The following is a 25368-nucleotide window of genomic DNA, read 5'->3' on the forward strand; positions in this document are numbered from 1 at the left end:
CACAAGAATGGAATACTGGTCTGGCAGGTTGTCTGGCTAGCTGTGATCTTGGGGAAGTCAATTTATCCCAAAGCCTCATACCTTCTGTGGTAGGGGAAGGAGTTCTCTGTAAAATGGGAGTCGTCATAACCACCCTGCTGCTAAGAGAAGATGAGATGATTGTGGCTGCACCTTGTAGACTCTGGACAGCTGTAGATACTTTTTCTGTGGATCTATGTTTAGTACCTGCTATCAGACATAATTTAACTGGGGGTCAGTTAACACAGTGGACAGAAATCCCTGTCCTTGTGGGGATTTCAGTGGGGGAAGATGATGATGAATGAACAAATAGAGTGTCCATGGTGTCAAGGGCTCTGGAGGAAAGTACAGCAGAGCTGGGGGCTAGGAAGGACTGAGGGAAAGGGTGCTGCTATTTATATAGAATGGCCAGAGAATATCTTTGAATAAGTGACAAAGTGGTGCTTGAGCTGGAGCTAAAGGAAGTGGGGAAGGAATCACAGGGTTATCTGGGGAAAGAGCATACCATGTGGGGGGGGGACTGTAGGTGCAAAGGTCCTGAGGTAGGTATGTGCTACAAAGAGTATCAGGGTTACTAATGAGGGGAGAACCAATTGCTGAAGTTTCAGGCATTTTTTTTTTTTTTTTTTAAGTAGAACAAGAAGTTTATTACTCCCACTCAGTAGTTCCTGGGGGCTTTGATGTTAAGTCATACATATTTCGAGAAATACCAGGAATCTTCTTAATCTCAGTGACCATCTTTAACACCACCTCTACAGGGATCTCATTGCCAGGGGTTGCAGGTATACCCGTCATGAAATCACTAGTAATAAATCAAAAGTAATAACCATGGATCTCTGGCAGGAAGGCTGCTTCTGAAGTGGGTCCGGATCAAAATGTAAAGGTGTCAAAATCACCGGCATCTGGCTGATTTTCCCAGCATACCCAGACTCCCTGAGAATGTTATGGGCCTCAAAATCAGCTTGGCGTAAAGTACTGAGCACCCCTGTTGTCAAGAAAGTGGGGGTAACATCTGTAGGACGTTCTTTAACTGGTGGGCCAAATATATAGACAACTCTGTTAATGTTGTGACACATGCGAGGTGTAAGTCTAGCCAGGAAAATAGATCCCCAGTCAGGCTCATCCTTACTGGCGATTCCACACATATAACTATAAGAACAACAGTCACCCTGCACACCCACAGTTTTAATTGGTAGCAGGAAGGCATTCGGTGAATGCAGACTTGTAATTTGCATCAGCTTCTCCTGATCCTCTTCTGTTGTGCAGGCTTTGACTCTCTGTAATAGTGTATGTGGCTTTTTAATGCTTGCAGAAAAATCAGCTACTATTTTCAAAATATTGTTGGTTTCAGGAAAATCCTTACAAATATAAGGTTCCTCAGCACATATTACTCTGATTGCCAGGCTTGGACCTGGGAGTGCATGCCTGGAAACGAACTCTTCTGGAAGTCCAAGTTCTCTGCCTAACATCCTTGCTTCATCTTGATGAAAATCTTTCAAAAGTTCTATGACTTTTCCCTCCTCTCTCAACTTTCTGATAAGCTCTGTGTCGTTATGATGGGGTTTGATGAGTTCAGCTTTGCCACTTGCAACAAGGGAGGCACTTTCAATTAGATCAGGCCATAAAGTACCTTGGGCAAGGAAAACCTCCTCTGGTTTCAGGTTCATTTCTCCAATTACTTCATTGGCAATCTCAGCAAAAGTATCTCCCATGATTTTTCTTTTCTCCTCAGGACTCGTAGTCATATTTAAGGTTTTGCTAATTCTCTTTCGTGGAGTTCTGTCTTCATCTGATATTGGTAGAGTTGTTGTTCCATCGTAGAAAGAATGAGCAGCATTTATCACTTTGACTTGAATTCCAAGCTTTTTGAGGGCCTCTTCAACAGACTGACATTCTCGTTTTCTCATAAAGCCATTATCAGTGTGCACAGCAATGACTTGATCTTGGTTCAAAGCACGATTCAACAAAGCTGTACAAACTGTTGAGTCTACTCCACCACTGAGCAAAACCAAAACTTTTGATGTGCCGACCCTCTCTTTGATCTCGTGAATGCACTCAAGTTCTCTGTTCTGCACAGTGAAGGTCCCACTGCACCCAGCTATGTCGAAGAGGAAATTCTTCAGTATTACTTTCCCATTTTCTGTAAGGCCAGCTTCAGGGTGGAACTGCACTCCATATAACTTTTTAGATTCATTTGCTCTACCTGCTGGTGTTGGAGGGTCTCCTGCAGAGGCGGGGGGTGGCTGTGGCTCACCGTGGGGACAAGGACACTGGCAGCAGAAGTTCTGGGAAGTACTCCTTGGCTTGAGCCCTCCCAGAGTCTGCCATCAGCCCCACCAAAGAGCCTGGGTAGGCTCCAGTGCTGGGTCGCCTCAGGCCAAACAACCAACCGTTTCAGGCATCCTGACAGCTACTTTTTAAACACAACCATGATTTAAAATTATATTAAATTATAATATCAAAAAGAAATGTAATATATGTTTGAAACCTATTACTTTGTCATTATTTAGCTACATTCTAATTCTGTGTATTTTACTCTGATCCATGCGCTTCAGGTTATTTACATCTATCTTGGGCATATAGTGAAATTGCCATGTAACAGAGGGAACTGCCTATCCATTCTCAACTTTGTATTCAGTGACACGGTGTCAGGAGCTTGAAACCCGCCATGCTGGGAGTATTTACACCTTGGAAGTTGGCAGACACTGTAAATCACAGCTGCTCCTCCCCTCCTCCAAAGAGTGGACTGTGGACATTTTCCAGCCTACCAATGCTGCAACTCCCTGCAGAGCAGATCTGAGGCAGGAGCTGCCTTTCAAGTCTGCTCTCAGATGGTCCCCGAGTCTGGAGGAGGAGATGGGGGCTGGTGCTGAGGAAGATCTCAGGGTGTGGTGGAGGCAGTCAGGGTGTGCTGGGCCAGGACCTCCAGCCCCACCACGTCCCTGGGTCCCCGTATTACTCCTGGAGCTGCCCCGACTGCATTATTGTCTCTCAATCCCCACTTCCCTAGCGGACTGCAGCCAATTCCTTATTCCCACACTGCAGTTCAGGAGGCATTCCAAGCTCCTTTGAGTGCCCCCCAGCCTTGAGCACGCAGTCCCCAGGGATAATGATAATGACAGCAATTTACAGTCATTGCTTTTAAAATTCTCTCAACAGCCCGAATCAGGTAGACATGGTTATCTTCCTCATCTCATGGAAGGGGCATCTAAAGCACAGAGAGATTCAGTAACTTGCGCAAAGTTGCACAGCTGTTACCAAGTCCAAACTTGTACTGCTCGCTGCATGACAGGCCAATAAACTGAGAAACGAGTTGTTGGGACAAGGAATAGTGATTTTATTCAGAAAGCTAGCAAATGGAGAAGATGATGGGCTAGCATCACAGAGAACCATCTTACCCTGGTTAGAATTCAGGCTTCTCTTATAGTAAAAGGGGAGGGGGTGTGATTGATTGCTGCAGACCTCTTGGTGTCAGAATCCTTTGTTCTTGCAGCTGTCCCTGTAGGTCCAGTCACCATGTTCCTATAAACCTCTAACAAAACAAATGTTATTGTCTGTTCTGCAACTTTTTATCTCTATATGAATGGAAAAGTGTTATACCTTTAAAGGTCAGAGCCTTGAGAATGGTCTATCCTGTATATTTCAAGCTACAGGCAACATTCTTATCCTAGCAAAAGCAATGGAATACAAAGGTGAAAGTAAAAGAAACAGATCCAATATGGAGTCAGATTTGTTCTTCCCTATTACACAACTGGTAAGTAGCAGTCTTAAGTTGAGCCCAGGCCACTGGCTCCAGAGTCTACACTGTTTACCATGAAGCAACTCTGTGACATGAGAGGTAAGGGCCCTAAGCTCGGGGAGCTTATGCTGGGGTGGGGAGATCAGGAATGTCTGGGGCTCGAGAGAGACAGATGGCATTTTGCCAGGAAAAGATGGAGATCAGAAGAGGGCATCCCAGGCGGAGGGAACAGACAGTGCAAAGGTCCAGAGTGTAGGGGAGAAAGGGCTGTTCAGGGAAGAGGGAATGGCCCAACCTGCCTGTCATCTTCCTCAGCCTCACCCACCCTGGAGAAGCCTGCATTTGGGGCTTCAAAATGACAACCTTCCAAAAATAACTTATCTTCAGCTGTCTCTCTGTCTTTGCTCAGTGATTCACACGTTCCTCAAGGTGGTAGTAAAGTAGATTAGTTCCATGAACACAGAGACTGGGGAAATTGTGTGTGCGTGCGCACGGTGGGAGGTGGCAGAGAGGAGACCTGGTAGAGTGAATGTGGCATCTGGCTTGGGAGTAAGCATTTTCCTCAAGTCTGTTCATTACCTGCCTTGAGTAAAGCCAAGTGGTAGAGGCTGGTGGGGGCAGGGCAGGAGGGGCGACCTCTGTGCTTGGTTGTTCTGGACGCTCCCTCTAAGTAGCTCAGAACCTGCTGTCCTGGTCACTCTCAGGAGGTTAATGAGACAATGAACATCTCTGGGTCAACTGTTATGTTATCCAGCATCCTTTGTAAGAACCATCTATGCAATAAAACCCTCCTGGAAGGACAGACTTCTCTTTCTGAACTCTGAGCAGAGACCACCCTCTTTGCAGGAGAACTTTCATATCTCCAGATGAGTCTCTTGGCTTACTTACTTACTTACTTACTTATTTATTTATTTATGGCTGTGTTGGGTCTTCGTTTCTGTGTGAGGGCTTTCTCTAGTTGCGGCAAGTGGGGGCCACTCTTCATCGCGGTGTGCGGGCCTCTCACTATCGCAGCCTCTCTTGTTGCGGAGCACAGGCTCCAGACGCGCAGGCTCAGTAGTTGTGGCTCACGGGCTTAGTTGCCCCGTGGCATGTGGGATCTTCCCAGACCAGGGCTCGAACCCGTGTCCCCTGCATTGGCAGGCGGATTCTCAACCACTGCGCCACCAGGGAAGCCCCTCTTGGCCTCTTTTTATCTGCTCCTGTGAACTATATAACCTAACCATCCACATCTAAGGGATTGCATCCTGTAAATTTAATGCTGCTCTGTGTAATGGGTTCCAGAGAACAGAAAAGCCCCAGTGGAAATTTCCATTGAGGTTCAGCCTAACCACTCTTCCCGGAAAAATACTCTTGGACAAGATAATAGAAATCCTCTTGTTTGCCTGGAATCTTAAAGAGAAGAGTGCTGGTGGGAGGAGCCCAGGGACTCTTGTTTCTGCAGAAGTTTCCAGAGGTTTGGAAGACCTTGCGGTCACTGACTATTCTGGCAAGAAGCACAGCATCTGCAGAGCTGAGGATTCATGGTTGAGAGATGAATGAACTCAAGCCCGTGCCCTTTTGAGAACAGCAGAGGAGGAGTTAGGAAGAAGCACCACTGCGTTCAGGGCGGACTGGTGGTGAACACATGGGGTGCGTGCGTCCAGAGGCTGAGTGTGGAGGGGCTCCCTGCCTGAGGGTCAGAGATGAGCCTTCTGCAAGGTGGTTATTGGGGTTGCTGGTTCTGGATCTAAGAGGTCAGCAAATCTCCCCCAGATGAGAACTCTTAACTACAATGTATTTCCCCTTTTGCCTGGGCTACCAGGACATTCAGAGGTACAATTAGTGTTCAGCTGGTGACTAGACATTTCAGGCACGTGACATATCTATTAGTGGAAGTTTTTGGTCCTTGTTAAAATTGTGCTGGGGGAAAAAAAAGAATGGAGGCAACATATAACACTAAAATAGAAGTGCTTTTCAGAATTAATCTTTAGCCTCAAAGAGTGACTCTCAGTGAGGCCTGGAGAAGAGAGGGTGGAGAGCCACACAGTTAGTCAAGGGAGTCTCTGCACCCCTCTGCTTTCCTCATGCTGATCCTCACATGGCACCTCTGTTAAGCCCACACCCCAAACAGTTCTAGCTCCTCCACGTTCTCCAGGCTCTCTCCTCTCCAAGCCCATTCATCTGTCCATCCATCAGTCCATCGATCTATCTACTCCCCACCCCCCTCCACTCTCAGCAAACACTGAGCACTCTTCCTCTGTCCCAGGACAGGGCTATGCATTGACTAAGAACTGGCATCTGCCTTTCAGTAGCCTTTGCATCCAGTAGGGGAGAAGATTTACCAATGGGTAAGTTCAAGAGATGTTGGGACAGTGGAATAGTAGTCAATTTAGCGTTCAGAGAAGAGGGAGCATGGACTTTGGGACCAGGCTGTCTGGATTTTGAATCCTGGCTTCATCCCTTATTAGCCGTGTGATCATGGGCAAACTATTTAACTTCTCTGTGTCTCAGTTTTCTCAGCTGTCAAACGGTATTCCATTGGACCTGCCTCAGAAGGTTGTCCTGGTTATCTACTGCTGCCTAACAAAGTACTCCTGCCATTTTATTATACCTCATGATGTTGTGGGCAGTTACTCAGGCAGGGCTTGGCTGCTTGGTGCTTTTGCTCCACGTGGCATCAGCTGAGGTCACTCAATGGTACTTCAGCTGGAAGGTCCCAGATGGCTTCACTCACATGTCTGGCACCTCGGCCAGGATGGCTGAAAGGCCGGGTCCAGCTGGGACTGTCCACTAAAGCACGTGGATGTGGTCCCTCCAGCATGGCAGTCTTGGACTAGTCTGACTCCTTCCATGGAGGCCCAGGGCTGCCAAAGAGAACGCACCAAGAGATGGAGGTGGAAGCTGCTAGTGTCTTCAGGTCTGGTCTAGAAACTGGCACAGTATCACTTCCACCACATTGTACTCGTCAAGTGGACCCAGGGCCTGCCCAGGTTCAAAGTGAGAAGACAGACTCAAACTCTCCAGTGGGAGGAGTGGGAAGGATCTGTGGCCATTCTTGAAGCATCACAGTTACGCGAAGATGAAATGAGTTAATATGCGGAAAGCAGCTAGAGCGATGACTGACAGCAAAAGGGACATACAAGTGTTTGTCGTTGTTGCTTTAATTACCGCCCTTGGGCTGAGTCTTAATAGACGAGTCTGTGTTCTCTTGACAGACAGGGAGCCATGGGGAGCTGGGGAATGGTGGGTTTCAGATGGATGGTGTTATTAGCACGTAGTCGCGTTTTGTGGGCAATTTTGTGAGAGTCCTGGTCTTTGCTAATTCAAAGTAGATGATCAGACCTACTGATATATGCAGAACATGTAAGTGACTGCTAACGAACAGGTCTCACATCCCTCCCAGGGACAACCAGGGACCCAGCCTGGTGGGAGACCCAGAGGGCAGGATGGCTTGGAGGCCAGCCCCCTCACCCAGGACGCGTGCGCTCAGCTCCCAGGTGCTCACAGACCCAGAAACACACAGATGAGCAGACACGGCTCTGGGCCGCCTGGCTGGGCTCCCCCTCCCAGAGCCCACCGCCTAATTGGAAAGGGCCATTTCAGCATCTTAGCGGAAAATGGAGTTTTTCTTTCCTTGATGTCGTGATTGGACTGGGGGTTAGCAAAGCATCAGTGAATCCTAAATGTCTATTTTAAAAAATCAAGCCTTCATTTCGGCTTGGCACAGGGCTCTGCTCTCCCTTTGTGGGAGGAAGATAAAACGCTTTCATGCACGTCCTTCTGCCTTGAACGCGGGCTGGTTAAACATCTCTGGTAATGGCCGAGCTGTGCCAAAGATGTTCTCTCTTCCCAGTAGCAGTTCCTGCCTTTAAACGGCTTCCACGGGGAAGAGCCATAACACACATGCAGAACAGAGGCTGAGAAAGGCTTCCAGGAGGAGGGCTTGTTTCCGAGGGGCAGGTGCAGCTATGGCGTGAGCCAAGCTCGGTCCCTCACATCAATTACCTTATGTAATCCTGACTAGGCTGGGGTGAGGGGTGGGGGGAGAAATGAGGGTTATTTTTACCCCCCTTTATAGTCGAGACATCTGGAGCCCAGAAGGGCTGAGTGAACCAACCAAGGTCACACCCCTGGCAGGGGGCAGAGTGGGGGGCAGAGCAGTTCCTACCCAAGTGTGTCTGACTCTGTGTGTTTACTCTGCCAGGAAACATGGGGGTCCTCCCCACCTCCTCATCATTCCCTTCACCCCATTACTAACCCTTGTACAGATGCGGACCCACTCTGGCGGGGGCCCCCCAACTCTGAGCGGACCAGTGATGGGTGCCACAGCTTGGTGATGTGATTTACCTAGGAAGACCCCAAAGCATGGCATGTACTGAGTCTGAATGAGAGCACAGAACCAGGGTGGGCGCACAGGATGTGCTGAAGGGGAGGGAAGGGGGCGTTCTGAGAGTCCTAGAGGAGGGGAGGGAGGACGGCAGAGGACACCTCATGGTGCCGTTCTGAGAGCCAAGAGCTGTGGGTCCACGGCCCAGCCATTTCACTGAGGCACCACTGCATGGCCTTGGAAAAGCCTTGTCTCCACCAGCAGCCTCAGGCTCTTCATTTTAAAGTTGAGTGACTGTGCTTTAGGCTTTCTGATGTCCCTTTCAGTCCTGAGACTCTGGGAGTTTATCAGTGCTGCTAAGCACAGCTGTACAGGTTGTGTACTGCACAACTCCATGTGGGTGCCACTGGCAGACTGCAGTGTGACCTGTGCCCTGTATCCCATTCCATGGTCCTGGAGTCTATAAATGGGGATATAGATAGGACATGAGCTCAGAGAAGAGGGGAGAAATTCCAAGCAGAGGGTGGCCTGTGACCACATTTTTCTCCAATCAAGAGGCAGACAAGTATTTATACTGCAAAAAGGAGTGGTCACATAGGTGTGTCTGGACCTGTGGTGAGAGATCTCTGGGGTTTGTCACTAATCACACTCACCAGCCACATCTGAGCATGACCACTTTGATTGGCTCTGATTTAAAAGGACTGTGTTGGTCCACTAGGGAGAGACCCCTTTGATGGGTCTAAGATGTGGGGGCTCCAGTTTTCAGAGGCAGCTTCCTGTGGGAATCTTCCCTGACAGTCCCGTAAGCATGTGGCTCCTCAGCCACACTGCCGGCAAGGATCATGTATTTGGTTAGTACTTGCTGATAACTGTTGCCGCAAGAAAAACAACTGTGTCTCCCCTCAGACCGGGGCTCCCTGAGGACGGGGCTGTGTCTCCCCTCAGACCGAAGTTTCCCTGCCATCGGAAAGTGTGTCTCCGTCCTTCATTCATTCATTTGATATTGACCGAGGACCTATTTAGTGCCAGACACTGTTCTAGGCTCTCAGAACATTATACTGATAAACACAAACAATTCTTGCCATTGCTAAGTGCTACGAAGCAGGGTTGTGTGACTGGTTCACCTGGGGTGTTTTGGGAAGGCGTTTCTGAGCTGCGAGATCCAGCAATAAGGAGGAGACAGGCGTGGGAAAGTCTGGGTGAAAAGCATTGCAGGCAGAACCAACCACCGGGCAAAGGCCCTGAGGTGGGAGGAAAAGAAAGGTCAGGGTGTCTGGACATAGCGGCACAAGATGAGGTCAGAGGTTGGGGGGCGGGCACGTGGAGGTGAGGCAGGGCCTCATAGACGCTGAGGAGCGGGAGCTTGCAGGGAAGGGGCGGACTGCCATCCCGTGGGGTCTCCCGGAGCTTTCGGTGGCTTCTCTGTGGTATGGGCTCTGTCCCCTGCCCACCTTCCTCTGCTGCCCCAGGATATCATGGAGGAAGTGTCCTGCCAGCGCGATGCCCTTCCTGCAGCCGCCCCCGACCGCCCACCTCTCCAGCCACGCTCTGGACTCCCTGCCCCCAGCCTTGCTGGACCTGGTCCCCTGAGCTCAGCCCCTTGTGTCCTGTTCCTTAGAACCATCTTAAGCAAGCAAGGAGAAAACCTCCTTGACCTGAATTTTGGATTTACAAACAGGGTGCCAGAGAAGCATATAGCTGGGCAGATTCAGGAAGGCCCTCACCTCCAGTCCGTCTTCTGGAACTGACGGTAATCAGCCCCAGGCCCTGTCCTGACTTTCTCCAGCCCCACAGTACAGACATCCTATAACAGACGCCAGTAAGTGCCTGGCCTTGTCATGTCCCCCGCAAATGGGCCGTTAAAAGAGGCCAGGCTGGGAAGTCACACTGAGTCATTGTTGAAATCGGTCGAGTTATTTCACCTCTCAGGTCCTCCGTTTCCCCAGATATAAAATGGGAATAATGGCATGTACCATGTAGGATTGAAATTGGATAATAGATACTTGGGAGGGGGCTCCGTACATTGATCACGTGGGTAAAGCTTATTGTTCTGTGTGCCAGGCACCATTCTTCATTTTTATAAGCAGTATCTCACTTAAGCTTCATAGCCCAATGGGGCAGGCACGTTATAATCCCCATTTCTGAAATGCTGACACTGAGGTACAGGGAGGCCACCCAGCTGTTCAGGAAAGCTACCAGAGAGTGGTCCAGAGCCAGGGGTGGCACTGTCTCCCTAGGGGATGTGTTGAGATATGAGTGTGTGGTTTTGGGTTGTCACAGTGGCTGGGGCCATCTTGCGGGGTTGGGGGGCAGTGGGGATTCCTAGTGAATGTGCCCCCTGGGGCAATGTGTGGACTGGTCCTTGACCACCCCAAGTGCCAACAGACCCCTGTTTTGAGAAGCACTGATTCCAGAACCACCCCTCATTAACAGAGGGAGGATTGAGTTCCAGGTAAGGTGACTTAGTCCAGGCTCACCTGATGCATCAGGGCAGAGCTAGGACCACAGCCACATCCTCACCTCGACCGTCACTTCACGGCGCAGAGCCCATGCCAGAATTTGAACCACCTTCAGGGTCAGGCCAGCTGGCAGCCCTGGACTGGTGTGTCCCTCAAAAGCCACTGGGTGTGGCCTGTGATCCCCTTTCCCAGCCTGAGGAAGGACCCCCTCACCCAGCCCTGGCTTGAAAAATGAACTTCGTTATCTTTGATCGGTTTCTCAGATTCCCATCACCCACAGCCACCTCCCACAAAGAGAAGATGTCGATAATGGTAATGACATTTCTGCCCTCCGCACCCTGTCATTAATTGCTATTAAGCCAGCACACTTGGTCAAATAATGCAGGCCTAATCAGCTGCGCATCTTTCTCCTTTTGATTGAGACAGTCCATGTTTTAGGCATTTTCCGGGCAGTTAGCTCAGCAGGACCTGTCAAAGACTTCTGCAGGGCAGTTTGCGTGACATTTGGGAGAGGAAGCTGAGCCAAGGGGTGGGGGCACTGGGCCTTCGGAGTTGGGGGCAGAGGGACAAAGATTAGGATCCCTGGATGCTGGGCAATGTGTTGGAATAGTTCTAGTTAACCCTGAACTCACCCTGGATGTCAGACGTACCGTGGGGTTTACTCTGGCTCCCTACGCAGGTCAGCCCTTGTTCCCTCCTCTCATTTTGGGTGTGTGTGTTTGTGTGGGAAGATGGACTGGCTCTCCTCTCTTCTTGCCCCAGGGGGTTGGTTGGTTGGTTTCCCACTTGGTGGGAATACCACCACTGTAACCCTGGCCTCTGTCTATCCAGCTCTCAGGCCACAGGTGGATCCTGGAGCATCCACTGCCTATGAAATCTGGGTTGGGGAACATCTGCTGAATCCTCTGTCCCCAAACCTCTTCCTGAGATTTCCTTGCCATTCATGTGCTTGAAATTTTACCATCAGAGATTCATTTCTTTGTGACCTGGCCTGGGGTGGTGGGTGGGTGGGTGATCCCTCTTTTTTTTTTGTTCCCTAATTGAATCAGGATTATTTTCATTGTCAATGATAGATAGAACACTTAGCTTGTCTTAGGTGATATAATTGAATGAATTATTGAAAAGTTCAGATTATTGAAAAGTCTCTGGCTTCAGGCATGGTTTGATCCAGGGGTTCTCCTTGTCAGCAGGACTCTGGCCCCATTTTGTTGTGATTCCCTGGGCTCCACTCTACTCCTGGGTCAGTTTTCTCTTCTGACCACCCTCCCCCCAATCCCACCACATTGGTGGCTACAGAACCATCTGGAGATAAACAGCTTCTCTCTGAGAGGTTCTTATAAAAGAAGAAGGAGCTTTGGAGAAGCCCCCCCTCAAACATCTCATAACTCATTGGCCCAAACTGGGTTATGTATTTCCTCTACTTCCCTCCCCCAGCAATCACTGTGGTCCAGGTGATGGAATCAGTTATCCCTGGGCAGTATCATCATATTTATTACATAACAAACTATGGTCCTTGGGCAGAGAGAGCCTTCAGACCATAATGCAGACCTGCAAGCTGGGGGAGGGAAGGGGGCAGGAAAGCCTCAGACCACCATTCACCAGTTCATGCACAGTGGCAGCATCTCAGGCCGCCCAATGGGGAGCTCCCCAGCAGACTGCCCATTAGACGAATCCGGCTCTGGGCAGAAATGGCCAGGCCCCAGCACCTGCCATGCTGGGTCATTGGCTGGCCCTGACTGGGAGGAACTGGCCTGAGCTCCAGAACTGAGGTGGCCCCTGAAGGTGCCATAACCAGAGGCTTTCAGCTAACTGCCCTCCTGTCACTGAACAGGAAATTCCTCCTTGAAGAGGGATCCGAGAGGCATGCCTCCACAGCCACCTCGCAGCTAGGAAATAAACCAGGACTCAGACTCCAGGGGTCTGGGGCCAGACGCCTGTGTACTTAACCCCTTGGTAGACAGTGGGGGGGATATAAGGTGCACAGCGCTAGTCTTGGGTATCCTGGCTGTGCCACCACCAGCTATGTGTCCTTGGGCAAGTCACTACATTCATTCATTCATTCCAGCACTTAGCATTTGCTGAGTGTCAAGCCATGTGCTAAGCCCCAGGAATAAATGCAAGGAATCACAGGTTCTGCTCCAGCAGGTCACTGGTCTGGAAATAGGGTGTTGGACCTGCGCAAGCTGGGACACAGGCACTGTTGCCCATCCCCCTTCGTGCAGAGGTGGCCTGTTCTCTCTCCAAGCTACCTCTCTGCCATGAGGCTCAGTGGCTTATTGACCTTGGGGCAGGGTTTATGCCTGGGGGTCTGGATACAAGGGCTTTGGCACTCCAGACCCCAGGGCAAGTCCTCCATCTTTGCCTTCATCCAGACACAGCGTGTCCAGGCAGAGAGCCAGGCCAGCTGGGCAGGAACCATCGGTTAAACAATAGACATTCATCAGCTGATGGATGAGTCTGAGAGAAATCAGCAAACTCATTTAAAAAACCAAGCACCCGGAATTTCCCAAGTCCTTTTCCTTACCCAGCCAGCCAAGATGCATGACCTTGAAGAGGTCCCTTATCTTGCTGCAAATTATTGCCAGGAAAGTCTATGGCCAATGAAACAAGCAAACGTTCCCCTTGCACCTTTTACTTTCTCTTAAATAAGCTCTGGCCTGACCTACGGGAGAAGACGCTGGACTCGCCAGTACCCTTCATCAGGCTAAACATTCCCCCGAGGGCACAGACACCAGGGCTTGGTTATTAAATCAGCAAAACCCAAACGCTCCCAAGATAAACTCCTGATGATGTGATAATAGCAGTCACCCTGGAGAATCCCACCTGTGTATATCAGCAGTGGAAATGTCATCATCAGCAAGCATCCTGGCTAAAACAGCCCAACAGGTAATTTGCTGATTTACGGCTCAGATGCTAAAACACGAATGTAAACAGGCTCCAGTGGCCAATGGAAGAACATTGACAGTGCAAAATGCTTTTCCTCACCTTCACCAGGGAAAGTCCCAGAAACGCTGAGCATCCCTGGTCTTCCTCTCCTACTCCAGCGCTTTGGGCCAGTGTGAAGGAATATACAGACTGGCGGGTTGCGGTGATCTCGGAGAGGCAGCAAGTGAGCGGTGGTGTGAAGCGAGATCTTAATTCCCTGCCCAGGAATTGAACCTATGTAACCTGGATGAAAACCGGGAATCCTAGCCACCACACCCTGTGGCTCTTGCCCCCAGTGAAAAATGCACTTCTCATGGAGGCAAAACTGTAAAAACAGGTACAAAGTTTATTTTTAGAGACATAGCGCAACAACAGGTGGGAGAGCACACAGAGAAACCGTTTGTTTAGTTAAGATAGAAGCAAGGCAGAGATGCCCACCCAGAGAGAAAGGGTGTGGGCTTTCTCCCTAATGAGGAGGAGTGCAGTAAAGAAGCCGTTAAGTCACTTATATAGGGCAGTTCTTCCGGGTCTTTGTGTACCTTTGGCCAATTATCTGGTTTCCTTTTCCACACCTGACCTGCCCTAGGACCCTCCCCCACATACATGTGCAACTTTTTTCCAAGATGGATTTCAGCCCAGAGGCCTATGGGATGGCCTTAGCATCACATATTGTGGGGTGGTGCCCCCTCCTTTTTGACCTCCAAGGAGCCTTTCTGCGCATGTGCAGAATGTTTCCCTTGCCCCAAGGATGGGAAATGTATGACCTCTTGATCTTTTAACAGGGTTTAGTCCTACTCTGTCCCTGCCATAAAAATGTCCAACATCTGGTTATTTACCCTATTTCTGTTGCTGGGTTTTATATCGAGGTGCAGATCTCGAGATATAGACAGGAGTCAGGTCATAAATATGTAGTCCTGGAGCCTGTTTGTCTCTTACTTCAGAAATGTAAACAGGGGGCTGGTAATGAATGTCTGGCCTGAAGCCCAACTTCTTCTCACCCCAGGAAGTGTGAACAGGAAGCCAGTTGTAAATATCTAACCTGGAGCCCATCTGTCTCCTGCCTTAGCAGGGGGCATAATTTTTTTCCTAAAATGAGCCATAACCCACCACCTACCCTCTCCCCAGCTCTGCCTGTCGGGCAGATGTGCTACGGTGCCTACTGCCCACTCCTCACTGTGCCCACCCCTCAAGGGTAATTGTCTGTTTCTCTATTCTCCTCTTTCAGTCTCTGCCTGTCTTATTCTCTCTCATCTGCTTTTTCTCTATCCCATCTTTTTCTCCCTCCTCCTTTTCCTGAGGTGGGTCTTCCGTGACTTTCCATTTTAACACCCTCACATCAGGAAGTTCTTTCTAAACCCTGGGCCAGACTGGGGGGTGTTTCCCTAACCCTAGGCCGGTCTTGGCGTGTCTGAGTCACATTTCCCCTCTTGCCCTCACAGGGGCTGTCCTTGCTGTGGTGATCCCAGTCTGGTCCTAGTGAAAGGTCAGGCTCCCCCAGCCGGCAGATGGACAGCAGCCCAGAGCCACCGCCAGCCCTCAGGGCAGCTCTGGGTAAACTAGAAAAGAGGTGCCCCTTCTTCGAGGGAGAGGTAGCTCCCGTGTCAGGGTGCACATCCCAAGGGCTTCAGCCCCGTGCTACCCCTTGGCCAAGCACCCTGTATGCAGCACGTGGAAGACAGGACTGCCAGGACCTATTTCTCTGTGAGACGCAGCTCTGGGGATGGGGACAGAGGGATGGCTGTGGACTAAGTGGGTTCTTCCCAACTGCTGCAGAGGCAAAGTCCAGAGTGACCATCTGCACAGGCTAGTGGCCATGGATTTCCCTGGGGAGCTTGCTTGACATGCAGATTGCTGGCCCTGCACCCAGGGAACCTGCTGCAGCGGGTTTGGCCTGGGCCCTGAACTGAGCTCCCCGGGTGATTCTGATGCAACCCATACTCTGAGAGTCCCCGGTTCCCCAGAGCAGAGCCTTTGCAGATTTGTATCCCAAGAATGAACACATTTTACCTCTCACCCTCAAAATAAGGGTATTAATTTGTAAGTTTTATACATGTAATACTGAAAGCCACGACATCAAGTAATAGAAGGAAAACATTTTTTAAAGGTAAAAATAAATACAAATAGGAATTGTAATATTTCCTCCCTGCCCCCCTCAATTCTGCTTTCTAACCCTCTGTGCTCCCCACTTTGGAGGCCATGGCCACAGGGACTGGGAGAGGAGATTTAACCACTGAGAATGATGCCGAAAACTCAGCCTCTGTGCACAGGTGCCGAATTGAACCTCAGAGAAGGAGTTTTGGGTGAAGTAGCAAAGAACAGCTTTATTGCTTTGCCAGGCAAAGGGGGACACAGTGGACTCGTGCCCTGAAAAACTGTGCATCCCAACCTGGGAGAATTTGGTGAGGAGTTTTATAGCAAGGGTTCAAGGGCGGAGTTGCTGATAAGGATCAGAGTGGGAGGGGGGTTGCTGCAGTCCTTCAATCTGGTCTCAGGTGGTCTCCTGATGAGCTTTTCAAGGTTATCAAACTGTGATCTTCTCTGGAATGAATGCTGACATCTTCCATTTGTTGGGGGTTTTAGATCTGTAAAGAGCTCAAAGATATGTTTATGTGTATCCCCTGAGGCAGCGCTAGGGCCCTGCTGCAACTGCCCCGTTGTTTCTTGGATGCTCCTCCCTTGTCTCTGCATCCCCTCACTTCCCTGATTAGCGACTGTTTGAAAGGTTTCCAGGCCCAGGAGCCCCACAGGGTCATGCTCAGTTTCAAGGTCATGAGTCATCTCCCCCTTATGGGAGGAAAACCAGGAGGTTTTCTCAGGAGGAAACCCAGATGCTTACGATCAGGGTGAAACCTCAGGCTCCCCTTCCCTCCACTGTGAACTCCTCGTGATTCTGCTGCCTTTGGAGGGTGTGGGGAGCTGTGGCGAGCCGTGGCGGGGCACCCCCCGACTCCCGAGGTGCTCCCTGACTGCTCGTGCTGCAGGCCACGCTCCTTTCTCTCTCTAACGTTGGATCCCGGCCACTGTGCTGTGAATCAGGCCTGTGCTGATTTAGTGGCGAGTCCTGTTTTGGGTGACATGCTTCCTCACCTGTAAGATGAGAGGGGTGGGCTGAGTGATTGCTTGGTCTCCTTCCAGCCCCGACGAGCGAGGCTCCCATCGACCGTGGTGGCGCCATTCATGAGTGGGAGAGTAAGTGGCGGCCTTGGAGAAGACCAGGAATGAGAAGGGAAAGCTGGTTAGTAAGGTGATGACCATATTCCAGCCAGTTCTTTGGGAGAGAAGGTCATGGGAGAGTCAAGGGTCCTCACAGCAAAGGCAGCAGGACTTGGTCTAGGTGCTGCAAGCAGGATCTGCAGTCACCTTATCCGAGTTCTAGTCCGGACTTTGCCTGAGCAAGTTTCCTTGACCAATTACTTTTTTTTATTTTTATAATTGAAGTATAGTTGCTGTACAATATTATATGTTACAGGTGTACAATATAGCGATTTACAATTTTTAAAGGTTATACTCCATTTATAGTTATTATAAAATATTGGCTATATTCCCCGTGTTGTACAATACATCCTTGTAAACCAGTTACTTCTTTTTCCTAACCTCAGTTTTCAGAAAGGCAGGATTGGGCTAGATGATCACTATGGATGCTACCATGGGTGTAGTCTAAAATGGACTTTTCCAAAATGCGGGCCATGAAAAAATTTTAATTATTTGGTGAGGCAGGGTAGGGCATGGCAGAATAGGAAGTTTCCTTGACACTTTTGTTTCAGGTGTGTGTGTGTGTGCACGCGTGCGTACTGGGTCGCTGTGCCAGTCCAAGTCCCAAGAGGAAACAGAGGACACACTTCAATGAGAATAACTGGCGCCGGGCTTCACGGACTGTTTACAAAGGTGGAGAATAGGGAAACCATGGATGCAGGACCAGGGGCTGGCAGCAGTAGGGCTGTTACCACCCCTGAGGCAGAAGGAACGTAGGGAGGGAGTGCTTTCCAGAACCCAACAGGGGAGTCCTATAGAAAAGGCCACCTTGGGAGGAGCAACAGCCTTTTATAGAGGGACAGCCAGCCTGCTGCAACCCAGCAGGAAGGAAGCCAGGAGGGAAAATACCCCTAGCTTCACTCTCCGCCCTTCCATGTCCTGCTGGAGCTACCCACTCACAGAGCCTCCCAGAGGCCAGAGGGCAAGAAAGCCACGGGCGCAGTGCCCTACAGCTCCTGGGGCAGAGGGATCCCAAGGGGCGAAGGGACAATTTCCAGCCCAGGGAGATGTCACATCTATATCTTCCCATGGATTGCAGTCAAGTGCTCTTAAAAACCATCGTCCATTGGAGACCAAGGCGGCCGTGGGAGCCTGCGTGGGTTTGGAGGCAGCCAGAATTAGGCTTGGATCCTGGCTCTGCCACCTGCAGGCTGCCTGACCTTGGACAGACTACTCACCCCAGGTGAGCCTTAGCCCCCATACGTGTGAGAGCTGGGACCATGATGCGGGCTGTACAGGCTGGCCACATGGATTAGAAATAATTGAGAAATGCCAGGCACCTGGGCCGTTCAGCATCACTCGTTTGCTCTAAGCGTGACAACAGGAATTAGTCACTGAGGACAGGCAGCCCTTTCCAAGCACCCGGGTGCCTGTCTCTGTTTCTTTAAACAGCACCCTTGTATTGGATGGTCCTTCTTTCTTCTCCATCCTCGCCACCCAGCCTTTGGTTGCTTCATTTCTTCTGCAGGCAATTATTGATGAAATGATTTGTAAATTACAAGGTGTTTACTGCTCTTGGAGAAAGCATAGACCAGTTGTCAACAAGATTTACTGAGACATTAAGTGGTAAGAAGGATTAAAGCCCAAGGAAGGACCCAGAACGGGAGTAGCTTTCCTGGGGAGCCTGAGGTCGACGCATATTTTCACCGTTATTCCCACTCGCAGTGGCATCTCCTGGAGGCGAGGAGCCTGATCTGCTCAGAGGAGAGATAGCCAGGGAGCTTCCTTTGCCGCTGCACTGTGGCTTGGGTTGAACCTAAGGCCTCCCTTGCTCCTGCTCTGGGGGCCCAGTCCCTTTGATTTTGTTGGGAGGAAAAAAAAAAATCAGTGTGTTCCTCTCCTTAACAAACACTGGGATTCCTTTTTTTTTTTTTTTTTTTTTTTTAGAAATTCACGTTCTTTTATTTATTTATTTATGACTGTGTTGAGTCTTCGTTTCTGTGCGAGGGCTTTCTCTAGTTGCGGCAAGTGGGGACCACTCTTCATCGCGGTGCGCGGGCCTCTCACCATCGCGGCCTCTCTTGTTGCGGAGCACAGGCTGCAGACGCGCAGGCTCAGTAATTGTGGCTCACGGGCCCAGTTGCTCCGCGGCATGTGGGATCCTCCCAGACCAGGGCTCGAACCCGTGTCCCCCGCATTGGCAGGCAGACTCTCAACCACTGCGCCACCAGGGAAGCCCTGGGATTCCTTTTTCACGGCAAATCAAACCAGACTGCTCAGGCTTCCATTAATTGACTGCATCTTATCGGAGCCTCAGTTTCCTCAACTGGAAAGAGGAAATGGTAACTCCTGCTTTATGGGATGGCTGTGAAGTGTAGAAATAAGTACCTAAAGAGCCTGGATCAAGTCAGTGAATGGAAATTCTGGTGGGGCCGGGGTAAATTCTCCCAAGGATAACAGCTCCGGTCATCCTTCCCAGGCAACCATGGCTCTTCCTCTGTAAGCAGGTCAGCTTGATTTGCAGGGATTTTCCCTTTGTTGATGCCACTGAAGGCTACCTATGGCTCTGCTGAAAGACAGTGATAATTACACCTGGTGTGGGATTGGGGGGAAGTGTGGAGGGAGACTGCTCTGCTGTGTGGTATGTGCTCATTTGCATTAAAATCAGGAGCATCGTGTGCCTGCGTGTGTTTGTGTGTGTGTGTGCGCATGCACACGTGCACACACACATGTGCAAGACTGCAACTGAGGCTTGTCATTGGTGCTTTGGTAACAGATGCAGAGGATCAGGGGAGCAAGCCAGGAGCACTGCTTCTAAAGGGATGACAATACAAATGGCTCAGAGGACATCCTTGTCCTTCAGTGACCGGACTGGCTGCTGGCTGAGAGCAGGGTTCCAAAACCAGACCACTCAGGCTGGGCTCTAATCCAGGCTTTACCACCTTCCAGCTGGATGGCCTTGGGCAAGATACTTTAGCCTCTCTGTGCCTTGGTTTCTTTAATTGAAAGTGGGGATAGAAGTGTGTTGTGATGAAGATTTCATGAGTCAGTACAGGTCAGGAGGCTAGAATAAGGCCGGGTACGTAAGAAGCAACATAAAATGTGTTACCTGTCATCACCGGCGTCAGCTTCATCTGCACCATCTTCCCCTCTGCCTCTTCCATCATCACTGTCATCAACATCATCATCATTATTATCATCTTCCTAAAACAGTTGTATAGTGAGAGGAAGCTTGGACTAGGGAAGGAAGAACTAAGATCCATTCAGTTATTATTTTTCCAAATATATTATTCCAAATGGGATGTGAGACAAGTCATAAACGTTCTTACACTTCACCAAAGGAGACAGAATACAGTTCATGGGGAAATATGGGGGAGCAAGGGCAAGATAAGTGTACAGAATGACTCCGGTGGGATCCTGTAGAGTTTCTGGAAGTGGGCCGTTATTGTGGCTCTCAGCTCCATAAAAATATGATCAGTTGCAAAGTTCACTGACAAAGGGAAGTCAGTCACAAAATGGATGACTCCCGTCCCCCACGAACAAAAGGTTTAATAAAAGGATTCAGATGAAAAAGAGTACATGCTATGAAATTCCATTTATATGGTAAGTACAGAAACAGGCAAAACTAATCCGTGCCGTTCCAAGTCAAGATAATTGTTATCTTTGGGAGTGGGGCAAGGAATAGGAAGATAGTAGGGGGAGGGTCCTGGGGATCCTCGTAATGTCCTATTTCTCTATCTGGGTATGGAATTGTGAGAATTCATCAAGCTGTGCATTTATAATATGTGTGTGTTTGTGTGTATGTATGTTTCATTGACAATTTCAAATAAAAGCTGTTGCTTGGTGGAAGCATAGCTTTTCAGCACACTGCATCTATAAGTAACACTTATTGTTTTTGTTTTTTTGTCTTTTTTTTTTTAGTTTTATTGAAGTATAGTTGATTTACAATGTTGTGTTAATTTCTGCTGTACAGCAAAGTGACTCAGTTATACATATATATACTTTTTCATATTCTTTTCCATTATGGTTTATCACAGGATATTGAATATAGTTCCCTGTGCTATATGGTAGGACGTTGTTGTTTATCCCATAATAGTTTACATCTGCTAATTCTGAAATCCCAATCCTTCTCTCCCCCACCCGCTCCCCCTTGGCAACCACAGTCTGTTCTCTGTCTGTAAGTCAGTTTCTGTTTCGTAGATAAGTTCATTTGTGTCATATTTTAGATTCCACATAAAAGTGATATTATCTGGTATCTGTCTTTCCCTGTCTGACTTACTTAGTATGATAATCTCTAGGTCCATCCATGTTGCTGCATATGCATTATTTCATTCTTTATTATGGCTGAGTAGTATTCCATTACACACACACACACACAAACACACACACACACACATGTATATATAATCACATCTTCTTTATCCATTCACCTGTCGATGGACATTCAGGTGGCTTCCATGTCCTGGCTATTGTAAATAGTGCTGCTATGAACATAGGGGTGCATGCATCTTTTCAAATTATAGTTTTGTCTGGATATATGCCCAGGAGTGGTATTGCTGGATCACATGGGAGCTCTATTTTTAATTTTTTGAGGACCCTCCATACTGTTTTCCATAGTGGCTGCACCAGTTTACATTCCCACCAACAGAGTAACACTTACTGGTTACGACAGAGATAGAGAGCTAATCGTCGCTGACCGTGTGCTCTGTCCACTACACGTGTTTCCCTCACAGCTGTCCTGTGAGGTGGGGTGGCCCTCCACTTTTACAGACGGGGCAGCTAAGGCCTAGTGAGGTTAAGTAACTTCCCTGCACCCCCAGAGCTCTTTTTGGCAGAACACACTGATTTGTGTGTCCTTCCCCCGCCTCCACCCCACACCTAATAGTGAACGCCTCTTAGATACAGCACAGAATCTGGCGCACAACTGAAGCTCAAGAAATGAGGGAAGGAGGGAGGGAGCAAGGTGTGTCATTGCATTGTCACCAGTCACCCAGTCTTGGCCTTCTGAAATCATTTTTGTCTCCCCTCTAATTCCGATTGTACTTATAGGCAGCGCCAAACAGCACATAATTGCTTTCTGTTGCTATGTCTAAAACGTTCTGTCACTCGGGCCTGCGCCTCCAAGCTGCACAATTGTTTGAAGTGATTGAGGATCGAAGAGAGATACTTCTGCCCCCCACGGGAGAAGCTGGGTGGGAGAGGGAGGAGGGGCAGATGTGAACTAGGGTGGGGGAGGGGAGGGGATGATGTCTGCACCTCGTTGCTTTCCACCCGCCCAAACGCTTAGCTTCTTAACCCAGCACCTGGAGGTAAAAGTGAGTGAATGGCCCCCAAGTGGGAACATCTCCTGCCCTACCCCACCCCAGGGTCTCGCTCCTGTCCCAGTCCTGTACAGTGGCCCTTTCCCATCCTATTGGACTCTTTGTCTGAATTAAGGTCAACAATTAGCCCAATTTGTGGCCGATTCCCCACAAAGCCTACAAAAGCCTATTTCTCCCGGGGAGACTTTAGTGGACACCAAAAAGCTCCAGGTGGCGTCCCAGACCTGGGGAGAAGGAACCCTCCTCTGATCCCAGGAGCTCTTTACATGTCCCTCTGGAATTGTTGGGGACATGGCTTTCCTGCCCTGTGGGAGGATCGTGTCTTTCTGCCACTGCTTGTGTTACACTGAGTCAACAGTCAATGAATAATAAATTATAGTAATAATAACTTGAGGAAATTTATGCCCTAGCTTCAACTAGGTCCAAAACATAAAGGGAAAACTCACTGTAAATTATACCCTGGGACTAACAAGTGAATAATGCAGGCGGCTTTCCCCAGAGACCTCCAAATCAACTCATTTAAATTAATAAATCCCACTCTCCTCTGTGCCTGAATAACAGGCTTATTTATGCGTCTTGAAATTGGCCAAAATATCCGAGTGAGGGAACAGAGCAATTAGAGTTCCTTCTTTACACAGAGAGATTTTTTGAGACGCTGTCTGAGCTTACTGACTCCTATTTTGGCTGAACGTAGGGAAAGGGGAAAGAAAAAACCCACAATAACATTGAATTCAATCCGACCAATGGATTGCTTCTAAATGTACAAGCTGCCAAATGACAAAATTGACTGAAATTTTCACTTTACAGTCACTTCTTTTGTCTTTTCTGGCCTAAAAACCCTGATATAGACCAGTCTTTGTTGAAAAAGTCCTTGCAGAGCTTAAGACCAGAAAATATGGTTTGTTCTGAAAGGTCCCCTACTGAGGCCCCTGGAATTTGGGACTGAAATTTAAAATATTTAAGGAAATGGAGGGCTCTGGCACTGACCAGTGAGAGGGGCAACAGTGCAGAGGACTGACCATCAAGTCTGCTTCTACATGCTCTGAACAGCTGGGGAGAGGGTGGGTTCTAATCTGCCTTTTCTGGGTCATTCATTTCTGTTCTTTCCCTCTCACCTAATTCTTCTTAGACTGTCCATAACCTGTTTGTTAGCTCCACCCCAGTTCACCCAGCTTTGGTCCAATGCAATTTTGATGTTAACCATTCAGAGTTAGGTCAAACTCCGTAAGTCAAGGGCATAGTCGCCCAACAAGGCTGCCCTCATGTCAGACACTAGCCCCAGTTCTGAAGGGTCCTCAGAGCCACTGATACTTCTGACCAACTGGCTACAAATTCAGGGGTACCACTACCTCCTCAAGTTTGATCGTTCACTGGAATGACTCAGAACTAAGAAAAGCGCTCTACTTACAACTACAGTTTTATTATAAAGGATACAAATCAGGACCTGCTGAAAAAAGAGACACAGGAAGTCTGGGAGAGTCCCAAATGTGAAGCTTCTGTGTCCTCAAGATGCAACCCTCTTGCAGCCCATGTTGAGTATCACCAACCCGAGAAGCTCACCTGAACCATAGTGTCGAGGATTTTTATTGGGATTTCATTACCTGGGCACGATGAAAACAGTGGCCATGTGACTGAACTCAATCTCTAGTACTCCGCCCCTCCCAGGAGGTTGGGCTGAAATGTGGCTCAAAGCCCCACCCATCTAATTACATATTTCATCTTTCTGGAGTGACCAGCCCCCATCCTGATTCATCTTGTGAGCATAAAAACTCAGGTGTTGTCTAAGGGCCCACCATGAATAGCATGGGAAATTCCAAGGTTTAGAGGCTCCCTCCCAGGACCCAGGAATGAAGACCTGCCATATTCTTTATTATATAACATATGGTTTAAATGAACATGCTGTAGCTGAGGCCTGGCTTCTGTGTCCATTAGGTATGTCCTAGAAGGCTATCGTATCTTTGTGTGTATATGAATGTGCACATGGAGGTGTCTGAGAAAATACAAGGAGTAAGGACTGGCCAATGAAGCAGAGAGAGCCTTAGGGTGGAAGATGAACCCTAGTCTTGGGTTGGGTGGAACGTTATCCTCAGGGAGGGGCAAGGGCAGTAGTAGTTCTGCCACCAAGAACAGCTATGTGCTCTTAGGAGTTTGCCCACAGGCTGGAGGAGAGTAGGCCTGAGAGAGGGCCAGAGGATGGAAAGAACTGGGGGGTAAGTGGGGACATGGAAATGGAATGGAATGGAATGTCAGAGTTGGGAAAGGCCTCTGTCCATGGTCTTATGTGTGCCTGTGTGTGTGCATGTGAACATGTATTTGTGCCTGTGTACACACGCATGAGCATGTGTGGAGGCAAACGGGAAAGAAAAGCTAAGTTGACATACTCTCCAGATCTGGGGTGCCACCCACTAGGATACAAACTGAACCAATGGCTGATAAATGGTGCCCCTCTCACCATCACTCTTAATGAACCACTTAGGGAATTTTTGCTCCCTGTTCTCATAACCTTGAGCTCTGTCGGATTCCCAGGCAGGGAACACGCTTCCACCAGAGGATGCTGCACTTAAGCTATGACCACAGCGTGGTCACTCTGGGCTCCTCCTGCCAGTGGACCAGCAAGCAGAGAAAGGAGGGACTCTGTATGTGGAAGTAATCGACCCTGACCCCCACGAGGAGCTAGGGTTGCTGTTACACATTGAGGGCAGGGAGGAGCTTGTCTAGAGCTCAAGAATTCACTGAGCTGTCTCTTGGGCTTCTGTGCCTGGTCATGGTAAAGACAACTGCAGCAATCGCAGCCTGACAAGGGCAAAGCAACTGAGAGCTCAGGCCCCTGGAGATAAGGCTCAGCAGTATCTCACAGGTAAGCAGCCCAGACCAGCTGGCCAAGGGAGAGGGACGTCGAGGATGTGTGTTGGAGGAGGGAGGTGACGAATATCAGTTTTGGTCTCAGGACCAGCTGCAATCACAGGGACTGTAGCGAATTCCACTTACCTTCCTGTATTAAGTTTTGGCAGAGATTGTAGGCAACCACCACCATGAAGGAAACTCTATGATGGGTTGGACATAGCAGAAGGCCCAAGAAGGCCTGAGTGGTTCAAGGGGTGGATTGTACCAGACACTTCACACCCTCTCATCCCCACTTCTCACTCCAGCCACTGCTGTGGCAATCGGTCCTGTGCAGGCTACAGCCAGCTTCATGCAGGTTACAATTTAACGGCACTTACATAATGTACATCATGCTGTATACCTCTTGCTTCCTGTGCTGGGACTTCTCAGGCCCTGAGGCACACGGATGCTGGCAGAAGCCCACTCGGCAGCACACACGGGCAACCCAGCAGTGTGTGGTAGTTAAGGCTGCGAGGCCACACTTGACCAACAGAGCAAGGAAGGCAGTGGGGTGATGCCGGC

At 49.3% G+C, this 25368-nt stretch overlaps 1 protein-coding gene across 1 annotated transcript; it reads right to left on the reverse strand.

Annotated features, from left to right (window-relative positions):
• Window positions 1–666: 666 nt before the first annotated feature.
• Window positions 667–19806, reverse strand: LOC132375291 (GMP synthase [glutamine-hydrolyzing]-like). The gene is given in 3 exon segments (XM_059940567.1): window positions 667–831; window positions 834–2221; window positions 19752–19806. Coding segments are annotated over 3 exon segments (1608 nt in total).
• Between the last annotated feature and the right edge of the window lie 5562 nt (window positions 19807–25368).

This window comes from Balaenoptera ricei, chromosome 11 (assembly GCF_028023285.1).
Source record: "Balaenoptera ricei isolate mBalRic1 chromosome 11, mBalRic1.hap2, whole genome shotgun sequence".
Classification (NCBI taxonomy): Eukaryota; Metazoa; Chordata; class Mammalia; order Artiodactyla; family Balaenopteridae; genus Balaenoptera; species Balaenoptera ricei.